General features: G+C 35.0%; 2 protein-coding genes across 5 annotated transcripts in view; one reads left to right on the top strand and one right to left on the bottom strand.

Moving 5' to 3' along the window:
• The first annotated feature begins 575 nt into the window (after positions 1-575).
• Positions 576-6,647, top strand: LOC132180433 (isocitrate dehydrogenase [NADP]). Its single transcript, XM_059593250.1, has 16 exons — positions 576-723; positions 2,494-2,537; positions 2,638-2,747; positions 3,174-3,211; positions 3,331-3,408; positions 3,499-3,552; positions 3,628-3,729; positions 3,911-4,002; positions 4,100-4,203; positions 4,356-4,424; positions 4,512-4,627; positions 4,787-4,821; positions 5,301-5,443; positions 5,568-5,690; positions 5,775-5,858; positions 6,399-6,647. The coding sequence occupies exons 1-15, from the start codon at positions 675-677 to the stop codon at positions 5,848-5,850; spliced, it is 1,233 nt and encodes a 410-aa protein (XP_059449233.1). The 5' UTR covers positions 576-674; the 3' UTR covers positions 5,851-5,858; positions 6,399-6,647.
• A 473-nt stretch (positions 6,648-7,120) lies between these two features.
• LOC132182448 (uncharacterized) overlaps positions 7,121-15,269 on the bottom strand; it is an 11,824-nt gene continuing 3,675 nt past the window's right edge. For 2 of the 4 annotated variants that reach the window (XM_059595693.1, XM_059595696.1), the window contains exons 6-17: positions 15,062-15,139; positions 13,514-13,580; positions 11,874-11,959; positions 11,688-11,738; positions 10,684-10,731; positions 9,577-9,697; positions 9,290-9,470; positions 8,515-8,652; positions 8,253-8,365; positions 7,851-7,922; positions 7,708-7,771; positions 7,121-7,586 (exon numbers count right to left, since the gene is read on the bottom strand). In XM_059595693.1, the coding sequence (XP_059451676.1) occupies positions 7,517-7,586; positions 7,708-7,771; positions 7,851-7,922; positions 8,253-8,365; positions 8,515-8,652; positions 9,290-9,470; positions 9,577-9,697; positions 10,684-10,731; positions 11,688-11,738; positions 11,874-11,959; positions 13,514-13,580; positions 15,062-15,139 (1,089 nt within the window). In that variant the 3' untranslated portion in view covers positions 7,121-7,516. The remainder of the gene's footprint in view (positions 7,587-7,707; positions 7,772-7,850; positions 7,923-8,252; positions 8,366-8,514; positions 8,653-9,289; positions 9,471-9,576; positions 9,698-10,683; positions 10,732-11,687; positions 11,739-11,873; positions 11,960-13,513; positions 13,581-15,061; positions 15,140-15,269) is intronic. The other 2 variants (XM_059595694.1, XM_059595695.1) reach the window with 2 other exon arrangements.

Genomic DNA, 15,269 nt, shown 5'->3' with positions numbered 1-15,269 from the left:
TCCGTAAGTTGTATTAATTTGGGCGTCAAAAAATCAAAATACTTTCAATCTCTAGGCTGACGGCCTTTTGACCACCCTCTTCTTATTTTGGGAGGGCAAATAGAACTCCTATTTGAAAGGCGATCCGAAGTCTACGAGAATGTTAATTGTACCGACATTGGTAAAAAAAAAAAAAAAAAAAAAAAACAGCATCAATCTTTATTAATCCCAGATCTCTCCGCCCTAAACGTATGGCATAATTACTATGTCACGTGAATTCTGAAATGTTCCTAAGGGATTATTACAAATGAGGTGTCAAACTCTTTAACCTGCATTATGTGAGATGCTTATAAAGAGTTGACTTCTCATCTAAAATCTATCTATATGTAAAATAAAAATAGCTTATTTCTATAATTCTATATTAAGCGCTGAAATTTTGTTTAATTGAATTTAGAAGAGAGATTATTTTTCCACCAACGAATGGAATGGCAATACAGTAATAAAGGAGGAGCAGCAGGACAGAGAATTAGTGAATTACTTGGCTAATCTTAGTGAAAAGTGCATAACGTGATTCATTTCTCATTATATAAAAGGGGCGTTCCTGCCTCTCCAACTGCGCTCCATTCTTTCAACGCTCTTTGTCTTCATACCAATTCCTGCACGACTCTTTTCTGTCCAGAGCGTTTTGAGAAAAAATGGCGTTCGAGAAGATCAAGGTGGCCAACCCCATCGTTGAGATGGACGGTGAGATCTCCTCCCTCTCCTAAGAAGCGCTTTTCAATGCTCTGTTCTTTGTCTCTCTTGAGCTGCCAATTTGCAGATCTGTTTGTTCGACCTTTACCGACTATTTATACCTACAAACACCTATTTCAGTATCAACGAACGAAGAAAGACATTTTCTCTTTCATTAGATCACAAATAACACCTGCGATTGCATATAAACTATGATCAACATGAAGTTGTTTTAATGTACAAGTTTCAGAAAAGGCCGATCTATTTTTTCAATTGATAGAATGCTTTTCTAGTCTCTAAGATCTGTTCGGTAGAGTATTTGATGTACATATGTGTCGCAGATAAGATCTCTATATATTTCTAGTCTTTTAGAGGCTTTATCTTGATGACAAATGACAATATTCCGATCCCTAGCTTTTTGTAAAGATTATTCATTAGTATGGATTTTATTCAATAGTAGCTTTATGGTAACCAATAGCAGAATTTTAAGTCTATATATATATATATATATTTTTTTTTTTTTTTTTTTCAAGTACATGTAAGGTTCCATTTCGAGCTGTGCTCCGCTTGCGAGAAAATCACCGGGATTGAGCTAGGCCTGGCTTGTTGGTTTTCTGGTTGATTGGTTGAGTTATTTGATTACTTCAGTTGCTAATCTGAAGTTTAGAAAGTAATATACTAATAAGATTGTTGGTGAAGATGACATGAGACAGCTGACCTGGTTGCTATTATCTGTGATAGATTCTGAATTTACTACATGTTTTGAGGTTTATTTTTTATTCTTTCCCTAGTCTGCAGGTCATTCTATGGAATAATAATTGAGAGTGGTATTTGATAATGGATTTGGATTAGGTGCTGTTAAAAAAAAAAAAAAAAAAAAACTATTAGTTTTTTCAATGGTCCAAATTTAATTATAATTTTTTTTTATGAGAAAAAGAGGGAGTAAAGTTAAATTTGGACCGTTGGAAAAAACTATAGCACATAATGTGAAGCATATGTGCCATGTTTGAGTATTATTTTTTAACAATCAAGGGATATTAAATATAAAAAAGTTCTGAACTTAATATTAGTAACAAAATCCCCTGTATGACGTATATCATTGCAAGTGATATGATATAATGCAATTTTCTGCTATCAATTTTGATATATGCATGAGTAAAGATTGCTGCCTCTTTCTATATCCATGATGAAGGAGTCCCTTTTTCAAATGAAAGTTCTTCTTAAAATAAGCTATATATCCAAATTTTATGTGCAAATAATACAATATCAATCTCAAAACGACTTATAAAAAAATAGAAAATAATTTTTTTTTTAAAAAGGCAAAAATGAGTCTTTAAAAGAATAGAGGGGATTCGGTAGTGGGACAAGCATCTGTGCAATTTGCAATTGATGAACTTGTATGGAGCTTTAACAACATATGTGAAGTCATGGGTTGTTCAGATATGCAAGTTCTTGGGCTACTATCTTGTTGGTGACCTCATTTCATCTTCTAATTTTTTGACAAACTTTTCCATAATTTGCAACACATGCAGCATATTAACTGCATATTAGTAGGCAGTAGCATATCATGCTGTCTAATATGCTACTTCTTTATGAAATGGCTGATCATTGGAAGAAGGGGTTGGCTTCATGTGGGTGTGGCCACAAAGCATTACACTTTAAATTTGACTGGATATGACGAGACTTTGCAATTTTCAATGTTTCAAAGAATTACTTTTATGCAATGAAATATATTTCTCTTTTTTGCTTCTCATACTATGCAATTTTTATTCCATGACACAGGAGACGAAATGACTCGAGTATTCTGGAAATCAATAAAGGATAAGGTGATTTAATATTATTGTGTCTCATCCACATGTTGCGTCATTCTGGTCAAAACTTTGAGGGAATTGCTTAGATGCATAACTTTCTTTGTTGTATCTGCAGCTTATTTTCCCCTTTCTGGAGTTGGACATTAAGTACTTTGACCTTGGACTTCCTCATCGTGATGCCACTGATGATAAAGTTACTGTTGAAAGTGCAGAAGCTACTCTTAAGTATGTAGTTGGTACATTTTTATTTGATGTTTCTAGAAATAATGTCTTTCTCCTTTTTTAATAGCACTACAAACCATTCAGTCTTGCAATTCTATGCAGCTACCTTGAAGCAACTTCTGAATGAAAATTATAATATATTTCTTTCTCATTTATCATAGCTTGTTAATAATATTCAATCCTTCATAAGCAGAAAGAAAATGTTGCTTCTTGTGGTTTTTTAATATTCCTATGCCTATGATTCTATTAATATTTGGTAGTAAAAATCATTATTTACCTGACTGTGGTGTGACCTAATCATGATATATGACTTGCGCTGTTTTTATTTGTGGCAGCATAGACTTGCTTTCTTGCTTTCTTTCTTTCTTTTTTTCCTAATTGGCTCCCTTTATTATTGTTGTACATTGACGGATATTTTGTCAATTATAGGTATAATGTAGCAATCAAGTGTGCAACTATTACTCCAGGTAATACTTGTAAAATCCATTTTAAAATCCTGAACTGCCTGAATCCTTACTTTTGTAATGATATTTCCATCAGTACTGGACACGAACAGGAGTCTCATAATTTTTCTGGTGATTGACAGATGAAGCTCGTATGAAGGAGTTTAACTTGAAGAACATGTGGAAGAGTCCAAATGGAACAATTAGGAATATTTTGAATGGTCAGTGAACTTGCGCTTATGGTTATATGTTTTAGTTACAATTGTTTGCAATTTTTTATGATGGGATGTTGTGGTTGGCATTTTCTGCAGGTACTGTCTTCAGAGAACCAATTATTTGCAAAAACATTCCTCGCCTTGTCCCATGTATGTATGATGAGAGGGCCTTTATATTCTTTTAGTGGTGTAGTAGAATTTCTACTTATTTGTGGTTGTTGTCAGGTTGGAACAAGCCTATATGCATTGGAAGGCATGCTTTTGGTGATCAATACCGAGCAACTGATACTGTTATTAAAGGAGCGGGGAAATTGAAACTGGTGTTTGGTAAATATTTTAGTTTGTTTGATGGCTTTTTGAGATCCTACATATTTTGATTCTATAATTACTGCCAACTGGAGACACAGATGATTCATTTGTACTTTTTTTTTTTTTTTTCTTTTAAATTTTCTCCAATTGGTATTCATATATAATGGTTTATGAGAAAAGGTTCCTAAAATGCTTGCAGTACCAGAAGGAAAAGAGGAGAAGACAGAGTTTGAGGTTTTCAACTTTACAGGTGCTGGAGGAGTGGCATTGTCTATGTATAACACTGATGAGGTTTGATTCTTGGACCTCCCAAGTATTTCAGTTGGAGACAAATATCTCGATTGCTGGACAAAAACTGATTTTCCTTTTTCATATTTGATGCGTTCAGTCTATCCGTTCTTTTGCTGAGGCTTCCATGAACACTGCCTATGAGAAAAAGTGGCCACTTTATCTTAGCACAAAGAATACCATTCTTAAGAAGTATGATGGAAGGTATGTGACCTTGTCAGCTTGTTACTTTTTACTCCATTTTTAAATTAATACTATTCTTTTACTTTTTAATTCGTGGGAATTTTGTTAAACCCATGTTCCTGGCCTCTTGTTCCATCAACGTATGTTTGATCTTATGAATTCATTCAATGAAGATTCAAGGACATATTTCAAGAAGTTTACGAGGCCAACTGGAAATCAAAGTTTGAGGCTGCTGGCATATGGTGAGCATTCTGTTAGTTTTTTGCTTTAAAGTGATGGTTTATGCAGGCCACCCTTTTGTTTATTAAGTTATATGATTGAATTGGAAGGTATGAACACCGTCTCATTGATGATATGGTGGCTTATGCTATCAAGAGCGATGGAGGTTATGTATGGGCATGCAAGAACTATGATGGTGATGTCCAGAGTGATTTCTTAGCCCAAGGTGTGTGTAACAAACTGCTGGTGACTTTTAAGGAGTCAATATAGATAGACTTTCTGTATTCTGTAACCTTGACCTTCGACATATTATAACTGCTTAATGTTGTGAGTTGAATGTTGTATCTGGGAATTCACTGCTTTCTTTTGAAATGCGTGCTTACAGGGTTTGGATCTCTTGGATTGATGACATCTGTACTGGTGCGTTTTTTGTTTAACAATTCCTTGTGTAAACAAAAATTATGGGTGGCATATTGGATCTCTTGCGTTAGCTTAGTAGCTGCAATTGTATTCTAGATATATCCATAATACAATCAACATTGTTTACTTGTCATACCATCATACCATGTAAATCTGCCAAAATAATGAACTTTTAATTTAAGAAAAATGCACAATTTCAACATTAGGTGGTAAGACGTAAATGCCATGGCCTTGTCGAAGGGTGTATATGATGGATTACAAAATTCTGACATATGTACTATTACTCTTGGTCCGGAGGTGTTTTTGTATTTTGAGCGTTTGGGAGTGAAGGAGCATAAGCATTGGGGTGAATACAAAAATATAGGTTGTAGAAACACACTAGATAAGGCATTGGGGTAAAGATGATTCCATCTTTCTCTACCTTTTTTGTTCCTTTATGTGTGTAGTTTTGATTTGCTGGAAGTATGGATTTGTTTCAGGTTTGTCCAGATGGAAAGACCATAGAAGCGGAAGCTGCCCATGGAACGGTTACACGGCATTATAGGGTTCATCAGAAAGGAGGTGAAACCAGCACAAACAGCATAGCCTCAATCTTTGCTTGGTCACGAGGGCTTGCACACAGGTATGGTTTTGTTGATCTGCGGAGTTGGGCTCAGCACTAGGTTCTTGACATATTATGTATATTTTAAGCTTCATAATTAGAGGAAACAGATTTTGCTCGAGTATCTAACTGGTTTGGTTGACAGGGCAAAGCTGGATGAGAATCCTAGACTCTTGGATTTCACTGAGAAACTAGAAGCAGCTTGTATTGGAGCTGTGGAATCTGGAAAGATGACCAAGGATCTTGCACTTATTATCCATGGACCTAAGTAAGCATGTGTAGAGTTGGTAGACGTTCTATTTAACATTATTACTATTTTCATGTTTGTGATATACTGTCATGCGTGGTACAGGCTTGCTAGGGAACACTATCTGAATACAGAGGACTTCATTGATGCTGTTGCGGCGAACCTTAGAGCAAAACTTTAAGCATGCTTGTACGTAAACATTTTACTAGTTTCTTTCTATGCACTAGAATGGTGTTTATACTTCAGTTTCTGATTTATTTCCCCCCCTCCTGTATCTGATGAAAGATAAAAACTGTGAAATAATCTCTTTGGCGAATTACTTTGACCTAAACCATCTTATATTTTCTGCTAGATTGGTATAGTGGTTAAAAAAAATGGTATGGGTAGTGCTGAAACATTGGGAGATAGATGCTTGTTTCATCATCTTTGTGGTTTTTAATGTGCAACGCCTTGCATACTTGAAAGAAGCATGAATCGTTTTGTCACAATTGTCATTTATTAGGAGGGAGCATCTCCCATTATGATTTATGAATCTTATTATTGCTAAAAGGCGAGCATATGGGGTGGAGTCTATTCTTCTCTATTTTTTATTTTTTTTTATTTTGTACATGGCTTATAAAATTGAAATTACCTTTATGCTGTTCTTTCCGTTGGTTTATGAATTTTTCACATTCATTTGGAGCCATGAGAATATGAATAAATAAATAAAGTTTTGGTTTTTTGTTGCAGGAAGTGGATAGGCACCATGAAGAATGAGAAGTCGTTTGGTAACTTGATATAATATTAGGGAGCAATAAAACATTTGTTGGGGGGGTGGGGGGGTGGGTGGGGTTGGACGTTTGGTGCCTTCATGTGGTGAAGTTTTGCGGGGCTAATTCTGATTGCTTTAACAGAGCTCTCAACTCTTGATCATCTTAAATCTCATTTTCATAGCAGACTGATGCTCTGCATGCTTGAAATGAATTTGGTTTTATCGAATTGCTTTTTTAACATCCCCAAGTATCTTATTAAATTGAATTAATATCCACCAAGCAATTGGAGTGCATTTGTTACGTGGAATTGTTATTCTATAAGAAAAAAGGAATAACTTTTATTAGAAATAAAAGAATGTTGAATAAAATATCCATGGTGTTATAGTACATGATAAGTGATAACACTCGAAATGGCCGCTATTCCAAGTCTATTTATTCTGCCTTTTTCTTTGTTTAATGGCATTGCTCTTTTGTGTGCCAAACGAAGTGTAACTTTTTGGGACAGCCATTCCATAGTTTCCTTTTCTTTCAGCCATACAATAAATCTACGACACTATGGACAAAAGAATTGTGAACTACAACAAAATTCAAACAAAAGGCAGTAGAAGAGGCTAAGAAATTCAGACCAACATAACTATTTTGATTGAGAGAAGCAAAAAAGACGGGAGCCAAAAAACAAAAAAGAGGCACTAAGGAAAATCTGCATAAAATGAAGCAAGCTACAAAAGGAGAAAACAACAAAGATCGGACCATTGTTCTTCCAAGGGAACTCCTTTCTAGTTTTATGACATCCATACATAAATATAATGTCTTTTAGAGATGAATCTCAACCATACTATATACACGAACAAACAACAAAATCAAAACCTAGGGCATATGCAAAAATCACAAGGTTTGGCTAATGCCTAAATTAAGTGGCAAATACAACCAGAAAAGGGGTTCCCTCAGTTGAAAGATGACAATATATATGGTCACCCAAAATCTTATTGATCCCTAACCAGAAATGAATGATTTTTGTACGTGTATCCAAACTCAAAGAGGTGAAAATACCGGTCAAAGCAATCAGTAAGCAGATCAGCAGCTTCATAATATCCCTCAGACCACGGAAGATGCACCTAAGCACCTTTTAAGATTGCAGGCAGCAAGATGGAGACAAACATTCAGGCTACACCGATCAAAAGGACTAAAATGAGACAGCATAAAAAAATAAAATAAAAAATCTTCATCTGGGCTTGAATTCAATGCTCAAAGAAAGCTTGAGGATACTCCTGACAGCACCAACAAACCTTTTAGGCAAGGTCCAGAGAAAATGCCTGACCTTCTCCATCCAAGAAAGCAGCTCCAGTACATCTAAAATAGTTCAATACTAAGGTCAATGCGGTCATTATGACTAGATGGGCATCAAATAAATACGTAAGTGAAAACTTACCAAGAACAAGCCTTAACCGAAGATAACTAACATTTGTCTTGAATCTGGATAATAGAACTTTTACAGTAGAGTCTGAAGCACAACAGAAGGAAGAAAATAAATAAGAGTGGGATCTGTATGACATATAAAAGACAGATGTTTGGAAACTTGCAGGTCCAGTCATATGGTCCGAAAGCCCACAGAACATAAAAAACTCACTGCACGTGTGTGTGTGTGTGTGTCACATATGTTCATTATCCAGCAGCAGAATTCAGCACCTAGCAAATTTTAATTCCTTCAATATAATTTCCTTGATAATTATTAGAAAGCAAGTCCTTGACCACAAGACAAGTTTCCTTTCAAAACTTGAAAAAAGAAAAAAATTAGGGGTCATGATTAGAATTATGCACTTTGTTAGCTTACCAGATTGATGATTCAACTTTGGGGAAAGACCATATAATGCATATTTGGCATAGGCAAGCAACCTAACCCGTTGTGAAGCACCCAGCTTGCTAATGACAGACCTCAGTAGCCCACTGAAAGAAAGAAAATGAAAAAAACAGAGGATGTAGAAAATATCAGTCAGCATTTTTTCTTTCTTTATTTCCTTATAAAGCTTACTTTTCGCTCTTCTTTGCCAGAAATTAGTTAGCATCTTTTGTAGTTGAAATTGAGCTCTTCTTACTCTGTTCGCAATATTCTGCAAAAGTCTGGAGGCAGAGATTCCATAAATGAAGATATGTCCTCCATCTTCAGATACTTCAACTCCTGCTTTAAATTCTTTTTCTCTTCACCGGACATTCCCCTCCCAAGGGCTGATTTACTATCAATCATGTGACAAAAGTTACATGAGATTGCTGTTGTAACATATAAAAGGATCACCAAGGACAAATGGGATATCTAGCAACAAGGAGAGGATTTAACAGAGGAGTTCCTGAATGTTTCCAACAGTAGAAAGAAAGAACGGAAGGGAAAAAAATAAAAAATAAAAAGAAGAAAATATAGATTACTATATTTAGGGGAAAAATTTTCTTATGGTCCTCCCAAGAAATTACCAAAATAACATATTATCAATTTGAATTTTTAGAATTTATATGTGAAAGGAAAAGTAGATGGGGCATATAAGACAAAATATGTCTCTCTAAACGCAAAGAAACAAACAAGAAAAAACAAATGAAGAAAAAAATGAGAACGTAAAACAAAATTCCTTTTGAGACATGAGGTTCTCACTGTCAAAAGTAGAGCAAGAGTTGATTCAAAAGCACATTGTGGCAAGAAAAAAAGGAAAAAAAAAATGAAAATAAAAGGACCAGAGACTTCCATAAAAAGTTAATTTTCACTCAACACCTTCACTTGTCCCAAAAACGTAAGCTGATATAAATGAATGAATTTAATCATTTAATCAATAATTTAACAACATACTCCATTATTCACAAACTAAAAGGAAAAACAACAATCACCTATCAATAGTTCTTCCAGTGAAAATGAGAGGGAAGTATTTAGCGTACTTTCCAACACCAAAGTGTTCACCTAGTTGTTGTATTTTATTTGGATCCAGAAGAATTAAAGCCTTCCAAAGCTCACAGTAGTCTAGTCTAAATCCTTCATCTAGTTGTTTGTAGATTCCATGATCTAAAAGAACTGCATGGTTTGTTTATGACAAAGAAAATGGTCAGAAATCCCATATACAACATTGTTTTATCCCAGATGGAAATTAATGGATATTTAATTATGAATCAGGACATACCCAAAGTAAAGCCATTCCGACCTTCTGGAGAAACTAATATATTACCAGGATGTGGATCTCCATGCAGGAAACCATGGATAAATATCATTTCAGCGAATACTTCCACCAGTGCTTTTGCAACCTACAATAGGTGAACGATTTGACATATCCAAGGATTTAGTAGGACAGAAGTTTGTGCAACTGCACTAGGATGAGCTATGGAAGGCCTGTCAGATTCAATCCTAAAAGGATAATTTAGGGAAAACTTATACGATTAAGACCTTTCCACAATCTGCCAATGTTTATTAATGAAAAATTTGATCAGTCAACATCATGCTTGGATGTAGGTTGTATAGTTTCACCACAAAAAAGAGATATCATATGGCTGAAGTGAGTGAAGCTGCTAGCAAGTAGCTGGTGCTTGGCAGGCTTGATAATAGTTTGCTAGCAAACCAAGCCCAGGTCCACCTTCCAAGCTCATTAAGAAAATGAGCCAAGTCCAAACATTATTGGGCTCAGTTCATTAGCCTTGTGAACCAAGTTGATATGTACTCATAATTAAGCTTATGAGTTGGTAAGGGAAAAGACATCATGGGATTCCTGTTATCTCATAAATATCATTCTTTCAACATATCTCATGGTTAAAAGCTTTAAAAAATGCTGCTTGAAGTCACACATTGACCAGAGGCTTCACATCTCAATTACTCACCGAACTGCAGGCTATATATGGGGGAGGAGCACGTGTAGGTTTTCTTTTCAACTTGAATATATATATATATATAAAACCATAATAATCAGGAACAAGAAAATTAAAAGTGGAAGCTGCGATAGGGGCGTCCTCCCCACCCACATTGATTGGAGTAATTGATGCAAAGCAGAATGGACAAGCTTCTAAGTAACATAAGCAAACTGATCTTAAGTTGCCAAGCATCTAAACAAATTCTCAAACTCATGCTCTTTTCTCAGGTTGATCCCTGGCTAAGCTTGAATATCTATAATCTCACCAAGCCAAGCTGGCACAGCCAGACATTTGGCTTGGCAGCTCATTTGCAGCCCTAAAACATATACCATAGCCATTGCAGAAAAAAATTACAAAGACATAACCTGTAGCTGTGTCAGAAAACCAACCTTTGTTGGATTGATTCCCATTTCTTTTAGAAATTCCACGTCATCAACCTGAAATCTAAGAAACTTCCTGTTAATAGCACAAAACAGTATGACGTCAAAAGCATAATATAACAACTATAGCATAAGATAGTCATTCCAATGTCTGCGATCGAGTAAATAGCTATACAAAATAATGGAATGCATCAAAGGGGATATTAGAAAAAAAATTTGCAAGTTATAACTTCCGTTGCTTTTGGAATACTTTAAATATCTAGATAAATTAAAGTTTGGGAGAAACAAAAAGAAAACTTCCTTTTTAATTATTTTCTTGTTGGGTAATGAGATCTTCAGAAGAATGATTTCATGCATTCTCTCTTGTTCTTGAAACAAATTCAATACTGAAGTAGTGGTACATAGTATTGTCAACAATCCTAACCAAGCACACGGTTATCCGTGTAAAGAATAAACTTCAAAATGTGATAGCTTTTTCCGTCAGTTAGAAGTGTTTTCTATTTTTTCTTTTTAAATAGGTAAACGGTCCCTCCAATTCAGACTAATCACCATCTCGTCTTCTTTGCAGTTTACAGAAAATGCATTGAAATCCAAACAAACCGTTTGTTTTCTCATACCTAATTTTACCAATCCCCTTTTTCTCTCCAAGCCCAAACCTAATTCCCAAACCCTAAGATTTGCCCTTCACGTCCTATATCATTAACTGGGACCCCAGAAGTTCTTTTAAGTAAAAACATATGCCTGCAGTCAACATGCAGAACTAAAATAGTTACAAACCCTTAACCTGAACTATATCCAAATGGGAATTTTGTGAGTAGCAAACTTTTTCTAACCAAATTCATTTATTTTTTCGTTTTCTAGCTTCAAATATGAGAAGGATTCTTAAAGTTTCTCCACTAGTAATACCTAGACCAGCCATTTCCTTTCTTACAGAGATAGACACATATTAGAACAGCCTAAGGAATCAGAAAAAGAAAAGAAAAATGATATTGAATGTATCATAAGTATCGTACCTTGTGACCCCTACAAAACTCCATCGTCAGAACCTGGCTTGTCGTAAACTCCTGAACCCATTTATATGGCAGTCAGGTAATAAAGCATGTCAATGTATTTATCTTGAACTCAAGGTATTTATAGTACTGAAGACAACTGTTTGATGGGCAATGTATTAAAAATGAGGAAGAGGCCAATCACCATACCCAAAATACTCTAGGAACCTTGACAAAGTCATTGTTTTTGAAGTTTCTAGCAGTTCTCTCAGAATTTTTAGCTTCCTGAATGAAGTCTGTGGAGTAAAAAAAAAAAAAGAGAGGGAAACAACTACTCTTTCAATGATCTTAGATAATGACTAAAAAGGGGAATTTCAAGAGTCGTGCTCATCTAAATTAACAAGTGATATTTAAGGCATAAGCTAATATACTCTCAACCACGGTTATCAGCATTGATATCAGATTATATATAGATGGACTTTTACAAAAGTCATTGCCAGTAACAAGCAGATATGGAGAATATAATTTATGACGAAAAAGAGAAAATTATTGAAAAGATGGGAAAAAAAAGTACATATTTTCCAACACCAAACTGGAAAATTACATACTATATGACCATAAATCAACCAAATGCACTTCACACGGCAGAACCTTGGGTATAAAATATTTTGGATGTTCCCAAAAGTGCCTTTGATTGATACAATAAACTGAAATCTATTTCAATTTAAATTTCGTTTCCAAGTTTGACCTACTTGAATTTAACACCCAGGTCAAAAGGCTGTCACAGCCTCCTTGATCAATATTATTCGATGATATGGGAATGATGATTAAGAACTATTAGGAACACCAATAAGGGGGATAAGAAAAAGTGAAGCTGAATAAATATTAAAAGGTAATCACTATCACTATCTTGGATCGACTATTAATAAGTACGCGAGATTCAGGAGGATGTGGCAGTGACAGTACTGCAATGGTTTTTATGTTAGGTTTGGCGACTCTCAAAAAAGTTGGGGGACATTTATAACTTCTATTGCTAAAACAACTAACATCAAAATCTATATGAACTTTTACATTGCATATTGATCCGTACGGTTGAAAAGTAAAAATGCGCCCAAAATTGTGGGAAGAAAGTATAATTTTTATTTATGAGTTAATATTTGACAAGTAGTAATTATTTTCCTTCGATCCTTAGCATTTATCTTAGACCTTAATACCTACATATTAGACAATTGTGAGATGACCAATTTATGGGACCTGTTAAGTCTAACACTTATGGAAAGCAAACAAAAACTTTCTGCTCACTGAAAATTTTCAAAGCACTTTTAGAAATATCTAAATATCTTACATCTTCATAGGTTACTTTGTCCACTAAATTGGCATTTAAAACATTTCAACCACTACCTAGTTCATTACCTACATGTGTCATAGATACTCAATATCATGGTCAACAGTGAGATAATATACTGAGCCATGCTTTCATCAATTGATAATAACATTTTTTTCATAAAAGATAACACAAGTACGAAATTTTTTGAAGAGGACAGAGGTTGAAATATTATATTAAAAACTTTTTTTTTTTTTGATAACGTAGGAGAACTTTACTTAGATTAATTGCACGTTGCAAACGCATATTGTACAACAATCCTCACCGTTAATCAAACTCCTACGGATAACTGACCACACCCGCCATAACCAGTTACCAGGTAATCCAGGAACTTTCACCCCTGACGGGCTAAGCAGTTTATCCTCATTATATTAAAAACTTTTCTATACCTCATTCCTGAAACTCAAGCTTCTAATCAACAAGAACCAATAGTAGGTATAATTACCAGAGACATTCTATGACTCACCAAGTTCTGAAGAAATAGTTTCCGCAAATTCTGTTACCAGCCACTCAAACCTGTAATCGGGGAATAACTGTGGCAGAAAAGAATGAAAAGGAAAAAAAAAATGATAAGCAAATGAAAAACATTGGGCCAAAAGCACAAAATTATAACAGAAAAAAGACAAAGGAAAAAGGAATAGAAAAAAAAATAAATTAAATTCCTCAACAGATTCTCAGCCAAAAAGAAAATCCCCAAATGAACTAGAACTTTTAGATTCTTAAATCACATACGAGTTCAACTACAAATCTTACTTTTTTTTCGGGGAAGTAAAAAAGTGCATACTGAAACAAAATTTTATATACATATCATTAAACTATAAGGAGACAACAAATTAAATTTCGCTGGTGTGTGTCATTTCAGCCAACCAGAATACAGAATCATTTAGGAAACATTTGATAACACAAAGACAAGGACAAAAGTTGACATCACATGACTTGGAAAGTAAATGCAAGAGTCACCAATGCACAAAGATAAGCTAAGGGACAATTTAAGTCAGGGAATCCTTGCAAGATTCCCATCGCTCTTTGGAAATCTGTCAGGATTCCTTTGATTGGTTTGCAGTTATGACTCAAGATTCTGACATCTCAGATTTCTTCAGGCCTCACATCCCCACGAGAGATGTGGTAACGTATGATAATATGAAATTCCCAACTAGTGCTGATTGTAATGTGTCAACTGTGAGAATGTGATTACCATGCAGAGGGATGGTAAATGAGATATCCACCAGGTGTGAATGACAGGCTACGGGCGAAATGTGTAAACCAGGTGCTGGAGTCATATTCTCAAATATCTTATTCAGACTCCAATAAGGGCAGTAGTGCTTTACATGACAAAATGTTGGTATTGAGAAATAGTATATGTTTCACCTTGTGACTAGCCAGCAAGATGAAGATATGGTACATGGTTGGCAACACAATGAAAAGAAAAATCAAGAAATAAATGCATTGTACGAAGGCAGAAGTGGCATGGATTAAGTATAAGCTAATGTAAACTTCTTCAAGATGGCTTGGTCATGTAAAACAAAATCCCAATGCTGAACCCCTAAGGAGGAGTTATTTGATTCAGGCTTAATGGCAGATATGACTCCCAATAGAGCTAAAGGAACAAAGGGACTGATGTAGCTGAAGCTAAATAGTTGAACTTAAGGCTTCCTTGAATTAAATAAGAATTTGCCTGGCACAAACCAAATCTTTTAATCAATGAATCTAAGCACATCACTGTCATGTGTTGCATATAGCATACCATACGCAAACATGACCACACTTGATAAAATTACAAATTACAGTATTTGACTAAAAGGCTAATGTGGATATTTACAGAGTTGCAGTGTAATGGACATATCAAATGGAAAGAGAGCTTCAACATCACATCTTAGGAAAGAACTGACTTCAATTTCATGCACATTTCCAGAATGATTTGAATAGCATATATAATTTATAACCTAAATAACACAAAGGCAACATCAATATTACGAGACAAATAACCATCAGTCTCCAGAAATTCAGTGCGCACCCATGCAATGTATTTCGAAATGAAAGACATGGTACTCGTGTCCAGTTTCATCTGTTGCTCTAACCCGGGGTATTGCACCTATGATCCACAAAAGCAAACCATTTCATTATCAAGTTCTACTTACACTCATATTAATCCAGGATTATGAACAAGATGCAATAAGTGTAAGAACATAAGCAAAGATGAAAAGGAAGAGAGAGGCATGATA

This window comes from Corylus avellana, chromosome ca5 (genome assembly GCF_901000735.1).
Source record: "Corylus avellana chromosome ca5, CavTom2PMs-1.0".
Taxonomy (NCBI): domain Eukaryota; kingdom Viridiplantae; phylum Streptophyta; class Magnoliopsida; order Fagales; family Betulaceae; genus Corylus; species Corylus avellana.
The sequence above is the reverse complement of the archived record's forward strand: the minus strand, read 5'-3'. Positions and strand labels throughout refer to the sequence as shown.

Coding starts and splice junctions, on each gene's coding strand:
- LOC132180433 (XM_059593250.1), top strand. CDS start 675: ATGGCGTTCGAGAAGATCAAGGTGGCCAACCCCATCGTTGAGATGGAC. Junction 724..2,493: donor CCCCATCGTTGAGATGGACG/GTGAGATCTCCT, acceptor TCCATGACACAG/GAGACGAAATGACTCGAGTA. Junction 4,204..4,355: donor CTTAAGAAGTATGATGGAAG/GTATGTGACCTT, acceptor CATTCAATGAAG/ATTCAAGGACATATTTCAAG.